At 47.7% G+C, this 14,139-nt stretch overlaps 1 protein-coding gene across 1 annotated transcript in view; it reads right to left on the bottom strand.

The window, feature by feature from the left end:
• The window catches only part of LOC311241718 (putative polypeptide N-acetylgalactosaminyltransferase 8), a 61,788-nt gene that overhangs the window by 16,359 nt on the left and 31,290 nt on the right, over positions 1-14,139 (bottom strand). The window contains exons 4-6 of the mRNA XM_084330596.1: positions 8,234-8,420; positions 2,483-2,680; positions 1,795-1,909 (exon numbers count right to left, since the gene is read on the bottom strand). Coding sequence (XP_084186722.1) covers positions 1,795-1,909; positions 2,483-2,680; positions 8,234-8,420 — 500 coding nt within the window. The remainder of the gene's footprint in view (positions 1-1,794; positions 1,910-2,482; positions 2,681-8,233; positions 8,421-14,139) is intronic.

Genomic DNA, 14,139 nt, shown 5'->3' with positions numbered 1-14,139 from the left:
GTGTTAACACGTTTCTGATCCCCGACCGTTGAGTGCCAATCACGTGTTAACACGTTTCTGGGTCGTTTTTCCTTTTTTTCGATTTTAATACCCTATTCAATGTCAGGGAGCTCTATGTTGCCTGTAAAATGCATACTGGGACTCCAAAGGTGCAGTACCGGCCGCATCCTACCAGGCGGCGGTATCGAGCACCATTTGAAACCTTGTGTCTTGGGCTGTGTGTCGCTTATATGTCTCCGGGCGGACTTTTCTTTGTCTGGCAAGTGGAGCGGTTGTCCGGATCGGATTGAGAATAATCAAGTACTCCCGATCCGTGTTTTGTGATGGATTATGTTGGCGTCCCAATACTTGGGATGGCGATCAGATAATTGGAATATTCTATTTTGGGTCACATCCTAGTCAAGGTAAGGGCTATCTGATATCAATCTTGCGTTGATCCGAGCATGCCTTCATTGCGATCCGAAAGTGTTACTATAACGTTACTCCACAACGTATGCTGTTGGTGGAGATCAGAGCATCAAAAAACGTTGCGTGTGTAGTGACGAAATGCCAATGCATTTAGTATAATGCACGTTGTGGTCTATTACCAGCCTCCCAGGAATTACCATAGACCGCTCTAAAACCATACTTATATTCACCACGGTATAACACGGGAACGAATGGATGGAAAAATGTATTCTTTCTCACATCCTGAACGATAAATAGGTAATGTCAAATGGGCCATAGTATTGTATCCATAGCTATAATATAGAATATAGTTATAGCTCTACAAACAAGGTGATTCAGTCCTATTCAGTACACAAGGGGGAATCTCAGCCAGTCCAGGGTCCAGTACACAAAGAACACCTATCTCGCTTTCTCCTCATCTTCCACTACCTCTCACCGTCGCAACTCTGAATCTCAATCTCTCTCTCTCTACACCACAACTCCAACTCCTTACTCTGCTCAACTTGACTCTCTCTATCTCAGTGTTAATGTACTGTGTGGGATTATGTGTGTGCACGTGAGAAGTGTGTCAACTAATTATGTGCAGGTGTGTTCTATCAGTACTAATCAGCTACCTAAGTGACAGACGTATCTCCCATCCTTCACGTATCCAAAGGAGGGGGGAGGAGATCTGTCACAATATATATATATTGTGGCAGATATCACCCCCCATCCCATGGCTATGTGAAGGATGAGTGATACTAGTGCCACGGGAGGAGTGGAAGCAATTAGGTAGCTGATTAGGACTGATAGAACACACCTGTGCACCATTAGATCACCCACATCCCACACGCACACGCACCTGACACACATACTGTACCATAAAACACTAGGACAGATAGAGTATTGTTGAGAGGAGGTGAGGTTGGAGCTGAGTACGTAGAGAAAGAGATTGTTGGTAATAGAGTTGTGTGAGGTGAGAGGTAGTGCGAGGAGAGGTGAAGGCGAGAAGGTGTTCGTTGTGTACTGGACCCTGGACTGGCTGAGAAACCCCCATGTGAACTGACCATGGACCGGAAGACTACTCTAGTATTGAACAAGCCTTTTTTTGTACGAGAGCCTGTTTTTGTGTTTTGGACATTGGACTGTATTACGACCATTCTATTTGCCCATCGGACTATATTCTGCCTTAATCAATAAATATTCGTATTGATTGATATTGCACTTGTGTGGACAATTGAATTTGTTTGTTTTTGAACCGTGACGAGTCTGAACACCACCAGACTCGTCACAATATATATAATGTGTGTTGTATTAAATTGGCTATAACACCAGGCAGGGATCAGGGAATATTTGTTGTTCACTCACCCGGACTCCAAGCTCGACGTTCTCACCACCGTATACTTTCATTCCTCCGTCCAGGGCCCCGATTTCTCCTAGAAACAGCCTGTCCACAACTAGGATCCCCATGATAGAGGGACTCCTAAAAAAAATAAAAGTGTTACGCATTCATTCCCACATTACCAGTGCATTAACTAAATGATGTTAACAAGTATGCACATACTCTCCAGTGCTTTAATTGTTTCCTTGGAACTAATATAACAAGGTTGAAACCACATAGTAACAGCCCCTTGGTGCAACACACTCCTACATTTACATGCCACTGCTTTGCACTGAATTGGATCCTATATCCACATGGTGGACCAGATGAGGCTGTGGTATTAATAGTGGCCATACGGTGCTGGTAAGCGGAGGGTTCGATGCTATAGTCAAAGGCCAAGTTCCAAGTGTGAAGCACCTGGCACTGGCCAGTGACCAGTGGTTACACAAAGTCTGGCTATATCCAACCCCAATATCTGCCATTGCAACCAACATGCCTACCCACTGAACCATAGTAGCTACAACCCTTCACAATCCAAGGCAATGATGATAAGGCTGTTTATACCATATACATAAATGTGGACATAAACCATAGGTGGTTCCAAGCCACCTCCGTTATATTATATGTAAACAACAGGTGAACGTAAGAACTGATCAATATTTTCTCTTAACTTACTTCCCGGGCAAGGAGGTATCATTAAGCTTGTACCACTCTGGCATAAAGCCCTCGTACATGCACCACAGAGCCCAGTCGAAGGCATGGGCCGCTGGGCTGTACGGCACAACCTTCAGGTCATAAAAGTTGACTCTGTCAAACACAGGGGTCGTCACCACTGTCCGATCTGCCTTGATCTGGGTCAACAGGGGCTCAGCCCTAGAAGGAGAGAGGGAGGGAGAAAGCGAGAGGGAGAGGGAGGGAGAAGGAGTAGGGGGACAGAGTGAATTACTGTTTTATTGACTGAGATATAATATTTGAGCTCCTAAAATATTTAAATAACAATAATAATAATAATAATAATACATTTGATTTATATAGCACTCAAAGTTGCTTTACACGAAGGGGTGGGGGTAGTGAGACAAACAACAGACGAGCTTAACACAAGGATGGATGGATGGGGGAAGGTAGAGCAGGCTGAGGTAGATCTCAGGGACCTATAAGGTCGGTAGGGGGAGAGGAAGTCAGTGAGATACGGGGGGCTAGTTGGTGAGCAGTGATGCCACAGATTACTTGTAAAAATAATCTGATTACTGATTACTCCTTTAAAAAGTAATCTAGTTACTTTACTGATTACTCGATTATCAAAGTAACTTAGTTACTTTGAAAGTAACTAGGTTACTAAGGCCCCGTTTAGACGGAAACGCTAGCAGGTGAATCCGCAAAAATATTTTTTCGGATGTGCCTTTCGTTTATACGGAAACGGCGTTTTTACGGGGTGAAACCGCAAAAAAGTGAGACTACCTTCCAGGGTGGAATTCCTAGAAACGCAAAAGCTTTGCGCTCTCGTCTAAACTGTTAAACCGTATAAATCTGTTAAAATGATGACGAAAGGGTTGTCACGGCTCTGGTCGCGCGTACTGCTTACGTCACAGGTAGCAGGTATGCGCCAGTAGCCGAGACGTAAACAAAGCAAGTATGTCTGACTATATCAACGGAGATCACCTGAAGGCTACATTGGCAGTACTTTTAACCCTTTCACTGCCACACGACAGAAGGTTAACTCTTTACTATCACACAACCGGCTGTCGTGTGGCAGTGAAAGGGTTAAATACACAAGAATCTGTCCCGCGGCGTGAGTGGACCCACTGTCTGCGAGTGACTCTGCTTTGGTCCAATCACATTCCCCATCCACAGTCTGCGAATCAGAGGCAGAGTAGGGCGGGTCTTCACAGCACGTCATGTGACATATGCGCCAATCGTGTGACAGCGGGGCTCCGTCGTTACAGCGTCGTCTGCACGGAGAATTCCACCCCAAAACGCTCGTCTAAACGTAAAATTAAAAGTGAAACCGCAAGATGACTTTTGCGGTTTCTGTTCACAAAATGCTCATCTAAACGTAGCCTGGTCATCGTCGTCTATGGAAGCAAATGAGTGCCAGAAGTATTTGAATTTAATCAGACACCGCATTTATAGCATTGAAAATAATAACTTTGAAAACATGTATCTGAATTTGAAAACATGTATCTGAATTTTTTCAGACACCGCATTTTTGTATCTGAATTATTTCAGACACCGCATTTATAGTTTCAGACACCGAATTTATAGCATTGCAAATAAATACTTTGAAAATCATGTATCTGAATTTCTTTGCTCCGAATTTACCTATGCGAAATAAAAATGCAGTGTTAATAAAACAATTCGAATGCATAATAAAATTCAATTTGACGGCAAAAAAAAAATTCGATGCATAATTGCGGTGTATATAATTCGATGTCAAAAATTCAATGCATAATTGCGGTGTATGGAATTCGATGTAAAAAACCAACATCCGGGTATCCAGCTGCAGAACCACAGAACCACCACAGCAGCAGCAGGCTGAGGCCCCTCGCTTCCATTGGCTGATTTGGGTCACGTGATTTGGGTCACGTGACCGTCCCACCCAATGGCTGAATTGGAGTATTGCACTGCGGGAATTGGCTGATGCACTGCGGGATTGATTGATTGATTGATTGATTGAAAACTTTATTAACAGATTGCAGAATGGGTACACGTGACCGCCACAGGCCCTGATTGATTGATTGAAAACTTTATTAACAGATTGTAGAATGGGTACAGTGACCGATTGATTGATTGATTGAAAACTTTATTAACGGATTGCAGAATGGGTACAGTGACGTCACAGGCCCGGATTGATTGATTGATTGATCTGATTGATTGATTGAAAACTTTATTAACAGATTGTAGAATGGGTACAGTGACCGATTGATTGATTGATTGATTGATTGAAAACTTTATTAACAGATTGCAGAATGGGTACAGTGACGTCACAGGCCCGGATTGATTGATTGATTGAAAACTTTATTAACAGATTGCAGAATGGGTACACGTGACCGCCACAGGCCCTGATTGATTGATTGAAAACTTTATTAACAGATTGTAGAATGGGTACAGTGACCGATTGATTGATTGATTGATTGATTGAAAACTTTATTAACAGATTGCAGAATGGGTACAGTGACGTCACAGGCCCGGATTGATTGATTGATTGATTGATCTGATTGATTGATTGAAAACTTTATTAACAGATTGTAGAATGGGTACAGTGACTGATTGATTGATTGATTGATTGAAAACTTTATTAACAGATTACAGAATGGGTACAGTGACGTCACAGGCCCGGATTGATTGATTGATTGATTGAAAACTTTATTAACAGATTGCAGAATGGGTACAGTGACGTCACAGGCCCGGATTGATTGATTGATTGATTGATTGATTGATTGAAAACTTTATTAACAGATTGCAGAATGGGTATAGAGGTGTGATAGGTGTGATAGGTATGAGAGGTGTGATAGGTGGGATAGGTGTGATAGGTGTGAGAGGTGGGATCGGTGTGAGAGGTGTGATAGGTGTGAGAGGTGTGATAGGTGTGATAGGTGTGATAGGTGTGAGAGGTGTGAGAGGTGTGATAGGTGTGAGAGGTGTGAGAGGTGTGATAGGTGGGATCGGTGTGCTAGGTGTGATAGGTGTGATAGGTGTGAGAGGTGTGATATGTGTGACAGGTGTGAGAGGTGTGATAGGTGTGAGAGGTGTGATAGGTGGGATCGGTGTGCTAGGTGGGATCGGTGTGATAGGTGTAATAGGTGTGATCGGACACCTCTCACACCTATCACACATATCACACCTATCACACCGATCCCACCTATCACACCTATCACACCTATCACACCTCTCACACCTATCACACCTATCACACCGATCCCACCTATCACACCTATCACACCGATCACACCTCTCACACCTCTCACACCTATCACACCTCTCACACCGATCCCACCTCTCACACCTATCCCACCTATCACACCTATCACACCTATCACACCTCTCACACCTATCACACCTATCACACCAATCCCACCTATCACACCTATCACACCTCTCACACCTATCACACCTATCACACCTCTCGCACCTATCACACCTATCCCACCGGTCCCACCTATCACACCTCTCACACCTATCACACCTATCACACCTATCACACCTCTCACACCTCTCACACCTCTATACCCATTCTGCAATCTGTTAATAAAGTTTTCAATCAATCAATCAATCAATCAATCAATCCGGGCCTGTGACGTCACTGTACCCATTCTGCAATCTGTTAATAAAGTTTTCAATCAATCAATCAATCAATCCGGGCCTGTGACGTCACTGTACCCATTCTGCAATCTGTTAATAAAGTTTTCAATCAATCAATCGGTCACTGTACCCATTCTACAATCTGTTAATAAAGTTTTCAATCAATCAGATCAATCAATCAATCAATCAATCAATCCGGGCCTGTGACGTCACTGTACCCATTCTGCAATCTGTTAATAAAGTGTTCAATCAATCAATCAATCAATCAATCAATCAATCAATCAATCGGTCACTGTACCCATTCTACAATCTGTTAATAAAGTTTTCAATCAATCAATCAATCAATCCCGCAGTGCATCAGCCAATGCCTGCAGTGCAATACTCCATTTCAGCCATTGGGTGGGACAGTCACGTGACCCAAATCACGTGACCCAAATAGAGGGGCCTCAGCCTGCTGCTGCTGTGGTGGTTCTGTGGTTCTGCAGCTGGATACCCGGATGTTGGTTTTTTACATCGAATTCCATACACCGCAATTATGCATCGAATTTTTGACATCGAATTATATACACCGCAATTATGCATCGAATTTTTTTTTTGGCGTCGAATTGAATTTTATTATGCATTCGAATTGTTTTATTAACACTGCATTTTTATTTCGCATAGGTAAATTCGGAGCAAAGAAATTCAGATACATGATTTTCAAAGTATTTATTTGCAATGCTATAAATTCGGTGTCTGAAACTATAAATGCGGTGTCTGAAATAATTCAGATACAAAAATGCGGTGTCTGAAAAAAATTCAGATACATGTTTTCAAATTCAGATACATGTTTTCAAAGTTATTATTTTCAATGCTATAAATGCGGTGTCTGATTAAATTCAAATACTTCTGGCACTCATTTGCTTCCATAGTCGTCCCCCCTGCGGCTGCCACAACATAAGAATGACAACAGTTTTTTTTTAATAATGCTTTATTGAAAGTGCATAATGTCATAAATCATGATTGGCTGCTCAGACAGGTCATCATGAGACGTCATCAGCCATCAGGCCATATAAGGTCACAGCTGTCCACTGCTCAGGCACTCTAGGACAGTGGTTCCCAAACGAAATAAAATAGAAAATGTATATAATATAATTTTAATTAAAAATTAAATTGTAAAACCGTTGTGTAATATAAAACATGGTATTATAGTTTGTTATTCTCATGTGTGTGTGGCTGTGTGCGTGCGCGAGCGCACGTCCCATCTCCGGTCTAGCTGACTGTACCCCTGGCTCTCTTATCATCAGCATTATGAGATAGTAACTAAATAGTAACACACAGCCACTTGGAAAAGTAACTGTAATCAGATTACTGGCTTGTAAAAAGTAACAAGTTAGATGACTATTTACTGAAAAAAGTTACCAGATTAGAGTAACTAGTTACTTAGTAACTAGTTACTGGCATCACTGTTGGTGAGAATGCATTCCGGACCAGTTGGAGTCTGTCGACGGAGCTATAACACTGATGGCGTAGAGGAGTGAGTTGCCGTAGCTAAGATGGGAGGAGATGAAGGTGTGGATCAGTGTTTCAGCAGCAGCTCATGTACAAGAGGGGGTCAGATCCTTGCAAAGATGGTAAAAGGAGGATTTGACAACAAAAGCCAGATATTGGGGTCGAGGGAGAGGGTGGGGTGGGGTGGGGTCAAAGACCATGCCAAGGTTGCCTGCTAATAAATGACAGAAGTCACGTTTATTAGACAGGATGTGTACAACATGATGCATAATTATATCTTGCAATTATAGATAAATCAGCAATTAAAACGGCTATACCATTGATAATATTGTGCAGGTTAATTTTGGTTTTCATAGGAATGAAGACCAAATCCTTTATTAATATGAAATCTTTTTTAATTAAATGTATTTAAAATAAAGAATATCCAAATCTGTATACAGGGCATAGCTTACCAATACCTTTAGGTTTTTGATATTATACATTTATTTTGTTATTTTGCACAGAAGATTATTAATGGTTGCAAATGCTGTACAATAACACACACAACAAATAATAAATATATCAGATGGAAAATATTTGAATAAATACCTATTGTGTATACAGTACACATACCACGCACCCAACACAGACTCTTACCACATCTCATGAACTTCTATGTGAGCGTCCAGGATGGCCACCACGTCAGCAGTCGCAGCCTTCCATCCAGAGATCCTGGCTTGGGTCAAACCCAGCTGCTCATGGTGTCTCACTCTGGTTATATGAAGACCGGGGTTCTGCTCCTTAATGGACCTCACATACACATCAAGGTCCCCCTGAAGGTCCTCTGATGAGATCAGAGGGGGGGGGGGGGGGGGGGGGGTGTACATTTACAGAATTATTCAAACATAGTATTATTTTTTTTATCCACTTTTTCTCCTTATTTAAAAATGTTCTCCCATCCCAAGGAGTGGGGGGGAGGTTGGGTAGGAGGGGTTGGTGGGGGACACTGTACAACTGTACAAACAAAACTGTACATTGGAATATTGACAAGACCATACTTGGTCATTTACTGTACATTGGAGGGGGTTGTGTTAGGACATTTACAGGGGCCAGTTTCGAATTGCAGTCTCCCGTAGGTGTTTTTTTAGAGTGTTTTTGAAAGTGGGTAGTGATTCACATTCCTTTACAGCTTTGGGTAGGGCGTTCCACATTGATGTGGCATAATTGCGAAACGTGTTTAGTCCCTTGTTTGAGCCGAATCTGGGTTTAACATGATTTGTGGAGCTCCCTCTGGTGTTGTGATCGTGGTATTCACTGACCTTTGGGAAGTATTTTGACATGTACATGGGTACCTTGGTCGTGTAGTGTATCTTGTAGACCAGGCCCATTGCAAGTTGCTGTACTCTGTCGTCTACTCTAAGCCATCCTAGGTTGTCAAAGTGGGCAGGGGTGAGGTGGGTTCTAGGAGTAAGGTCAAGCAGTAGTCTGACCAGTTTGTTTTGAGATGTTTGTAATTTTGTTTTTAGCGCCTTTGAGGTGCTTTGGTACCATGAGGTGCAAGCATAGTCGTAGTACCCTTAAATGAGTGCTCCTGCCAGAGTCTTCAGGGTATTCTTGTTTACCAGTGAGGAGATCCGGTACAAGAATCGAGTTCGTTGGTTGACTTTTTTTATTACATTGGATGCCATTTTGTCACAGGAAAGATTTGCCTCTAGGATGGAACCCAGGTAGGTAATATCTTCTTTCCTTGTGACAATATTGTCACCCACTGTAACTGAGAAGCCGTCGGTCTTGCTGAGTTTGTTATTTGAACCGAAGAGAATGGACTCTGTTTTGCCCATGTGTAATGATAGTTTGTTATCAGCGAGCCATATGCAGATTTTGCCTAGTTCTGAGCTGAGGGTTTTTTCAACCTGTAACTTGTTCTTGTCAGAGACCAGCAGGGCTGAGTCGTCCGCAAACAGGAACAAGTTGCAGTCACAAGCTGACGACATGTCATTTGCATAAATTAGGAACAGTAGCGGACCTAGTATGCTTCCTTGTGGAACACCACAGCTTACTGTGAGGGGGGGGGATAGGGTACCGTTTACCTCCACCATCTGCTCTCTCCCCTCCAGGTAGGATTGCATCCAGCTCACTGATAGACTATCAAAACCAATTGCTTTTAGCTTGTCAATCAGAATGGTGTGATTGACAGTGTCGAAGGCCTTTTGTAGGTCCAGCATGACCATGCCGCAGTATTTGCCCGCGTCCACCTCTTGTTTGATGTGGTCGTTTAAATAGAGAAGGCATGTGTCAGTGGAGTGGGATGTTCTGAAGCCAGATTGGAATTCGTAGATTACATTTTTTTCCGCAAGGTATTTTTCGACCTTTTTTCCATGACTTTCTAGATGGAGGTAAGGATAGAAACAGGGCGGTAGTTGCCTGGGTCTAATTTACTGCCTTTTTTGTGCAGAGGGGTCACTCTCTCAATTTTGAAGTCCTTGGGGACGTGTCCCTGTTTTATGGAGAGGTTTATTATGTGTGTGATGACTGGGGTGATGGCGGCTGCTGAGTCTCTGTGTGAGGTTTTGCCCGCTGCTCACTACCTTTTCTCTGTTTCTTTAAGCCTATACTGTTTATTTCCCTTCTATACTGTTTAGTTTCCCTTCTCACTCACTCTCTCTAGCCCCCACCCTCTCGTTCCTTACCCTTAGTGGCCACACCTGTTCGATATTCTATTATCTCTCGCACCTGTGGTGGCAGGCTAATTAGTTCCCCCCGTGGGCTTTAAATACCAGGGCGCTTCCCCTCGTTTTGGCGTGGGGTCGTGTTGTATACTTGCCGAGTCATATTCTCTAAACATCTAGACTCTTTCGGGAGATCCTCTGTCTGCCCATGCTGTTCCATTCTCCGGCGTCAAGATGTTTGCTCCAGCCTTCGCCAGCTGTCGCCGTTGCCTGTGGGGAGGACTGGTCTGCGCTCCCTGTACTTCCACGGGAGGCACCCCAGCGTTCCACTGCAGACCCCCGCGCAGCTGTTCGTCCTGACGCACATCCAGACCAGACCAGACGCTCTCCAGTCCTCAGCGCGCAACGCGCATCTTCCAAGGACGCTCGAGCTTGGCACGCTCCTCCAGACCAGCGCGCAACGCGCATCTCCCGGACCCTCGAGCTTGGCACGCTCCTCCGTTCCAGCGCACTGACGCGCATCTCCCGGACCCTCGAGCTTGGCACGCTCCTCCGTTCCAGCGCACTGACGCGCATCTCCCGGACCCTCGAGCTTGGCACGCTCCTCCGTTCCAGCGCTCTGACGCGCATCTCCCGGACCCTCGAGCTTGGCACACTCCTCCTCGCAGACGCACCCCGAGGCGTCTCTCGGTTCCGACAGCGGCTACCCGGTGGATGACGCTCTCGCCACCGCCACTGTCCCGACGCGCACACCAAGGTGTGGCGCGCACTCTGTTCCTCGGCTCCGACAGCGGCTACCCGGTGGACGACGCTCTCGCCACCGCCACTGTCCCGACGCGCACACCAAGGTGTGGCGCGCACTCTGTTCCTCGCTCCGACAGTGGCTACCCGGTGGACGACATCCTCGCCACCGCCACTGTTTCCAGCTCCCTGTCCCGACGCGCACACCAAGGTGTGGCGCGCACTCTGTTCCTCGCTCCGACAGTGGCTACCCGGTGGACGACATCCTCGCCACCGCCACTGTTTCCAGCTCCCTGTTCCGACGCGCACACCAGGGTGTGGCGCGCACTCTGTTCCTCGGCTCCGACAGCGGCTACCCGGTGGACGATGCCCTCGTCACCGCCACTGTTCCAGCACTCTGATCCTCGGCTCCGACAGCGGCTACCCGGTGGACGATGCCCTCGTCACCGCCGCTGTTCCAGCGCTTTGTTCCTCGGCTCGGACAGCCACCCACCCGGTGGCGATGCCCTCGTTCCCGCTGCTGCCCCTTTACCTTTACGCATACGCTGGGTGAGTTTTGATTGTGATGTCACTCACTCAGCGTAGTGCCCTTGCCCCCGTTCCCGTTGCTGCCCCTTTACCTTTACGCATACGCTGAGTGAGTTTTGATTGTGATGTCACTCACTCAGCGTAGTGCCCTTGCCCCCGTTCCCGTTGCTGTCCCTGTACCTTTACGCATACGCTGGGTGAGTTTTGATTGTGATGTCACTCACTCAGCGTAGTGCCCTTGCCCCCGTTCCCGCTGCTGTTCCTGTACCATTACGCATACGCTGAGTGAGTTTTGATTGTGATGTCACTCACTCAGCGTAGTACCCTTTCCCTCTGCTAGCCTAGCTCGGCAGCTAGCGCAGCCTCTATGTTGATGTAGCAGTACAGCTAGCATAGGCCCTGTAGCTATCAGTGCCCTGGCAGCTACCCTTTCCCTCTGCTAGCCTGGCTCCGGCAGCTTGCGCAGCCTCTATGTTGATGTAGCAGTACAGCTAGCATAGGCCCTGTAGCTATCAGTGCCCTGGCAGCAACCTTCCCTCTGCTAGCCCTTTCCCGGTGCTACCATGGTTACCCCTTTGCTACCCTGCTTGCCCCTCAGTTCCTCTAGACCAGTTGCTCTAGACCAGTTCTCTAGACCCAGTTCCTCTAGACCAGTTTCTCTAGACCGGTTCTCTAAACCAGTTCTCTAAACCAGTTCTCTAGACCAGTTCTCTAGCCCAGTTCTCTAGACCAGTTCTCTAGACCAGTTCTCTAGACCAGTTCCTCTAGACTAGTTCTCTAGACCCAGTTCCTCTAGACCAGTTCCTCTAAACCAGTTCCCCCAGTTGCCCCTCTGCCACCCTTGTTACCCCTCGGCGACCCTGTTTCTTTTGCTAGCCCCACTCTTGTGGTGGCTTCCCCTGCTGGCTTGGCCAGTACCTCTTGTTTTGCCCCCTGCCACTCTGTCTGTATTTGTTTTGGGTCGCCGGGTGGCTCCCGTTGGAGGGGGGGATACTGTGAGGTTTTGCCCGCTGCTCACTACCTTTTCTCTGTTTCTTTAAGCCTATACTGTTTATTTCCCTTCTATACTGTTTAGTTTCCCTTCTCACTCACTCTCTCTAGCCCCCACCCTCTCGTTCCTTACCCTTAGTGGCCACACCTGTTCGATATTCTATTATCTCTCGCACCTGTGGTGGCAGGCTAATTAGTTCCCCCCGTGGGCTTTAAATACCAGGGCGCTTCCCCTCGTTTTGGCGTGGGGTCGTGTTGTATACTTGCCGAGTCATATTCTCTAAACATCTAGACTCTTTCGGGAGATCCTCTGTCTGCCCATGCTGTTCCATTCTCCGGCGTCAAGATGTTTGCTCCAGCCTTCGCCAGCTGTCGCCGTTGCCTGTGGGGAGGACTGGTCTGCGCTCCCTGTACTTCCACGGGAGGCACCCCAGCGTTCCACTGCAGACCCCCGCGCAGCTGTTCGTCCTGACGCACATCCAGACCAGCGCAGACGCTCTCCAGTCCTCAGCGCGCAACGCGCATCTTCCAAGGACGCTCAAGCTTGGCACGCTCCTCCAGACCAGCGCGCAACGCGCATCTCCCGGACCCTCGAGCTTGGCACGCTCCTCCGTTCCAGCGCACTGACGCGCATCTCCCGGACCCTCGAGCTTGGCACGCTCCTCCGTTCCAGCGCACTGACGCGCATCTCCCGGACCCTCGAGCTTGGCACGCTCCTCCGTTCCAGCGCTCTGACGCGCATCTCCCGGACCCTCGAGCTTGGCACACTCCTCCTCGCAGACGCACCCCGAGGCGTCTCTCGGTTCCGACAGCGGCTACCCGGTGGACGACGCTCTCGCCACCGCCACTGTCCCGACGCGCACACCAAGGTGTGGCGCGCACTCTGTTCCTCGGCTCCGACAGCGGCTACCCGGTGGACGACGCTCTCGCCACCGCCACTGTCCCGACGCGCACACCAAGGTGTGGCGCGCACTCTGTTCCTCGCTCCGACAGTGGCTACCCGGTGGACGACATCCTCGCCACCGCCACTGTTTCCAGCTCCCTGTCCCGACGCGCACACCAAGGTGTGGCGCGCACTCTGTTCCTCGCTCCGACAGTGGCTACCCGGTGGACGACATCCTCGCCACCGCCACTGTTTCCAGCTCCCTGTTCCGACGCGCACACCAGGGTGTGGCGCGCACTCTGTTCCTCGGCTCCGACAGCGGCTACCCGGTGGACGATGCCCTCGTCACCGCCACTGTTCCAGCACTCTGATCCTCGGCTCCGACAGCGGCTACCCGGTGGACGATGCCCTCGTCACCGCCGCTGTTCCAGCGCTTTGTTCCTCGGCTCGGACAGCCAGCCACCCGGTGGCGATGCCCTCGTTCCCGCTGCTGCCCCTTTACCTTTACGCATACGCTGGGTGAGTTTTGATTGTGATGTCACTCACTCAGCGTAGTGCCCTTGCCCCCGTTCCCGTTGCTGCCCCTTTACCTTTACGCATACGCTGAGTGAGTTTTGATTGTGATGTCACTCACTCAGCGTAGTGCCCTTGCCCCCGTTCCCGTTGCTGTCCCTGTACCTTTACGCATACGCTGGGTGAGTTTTGATTGTGATGTCACTCACTCAGCGTAGTGCCCTTGCCCCCGTTCCCGC

Source organism: Notolepis coatsorum (assembly GCF_963971535.1).
Source record: "Notolepis coatsorum genome assembly, chromosome: 15".
Taxonomy (NCBI): Eukaryota; Metazoa; Chordata; class Actinopteri; order Aulopiformes; family Paralepididae; genus Notolepis; species Notolepis coatsorum.
Note: the sequence above shows the minus strand (reverse complement) of the source record. Positions and strands in the feature narration are given on the sequence as shown.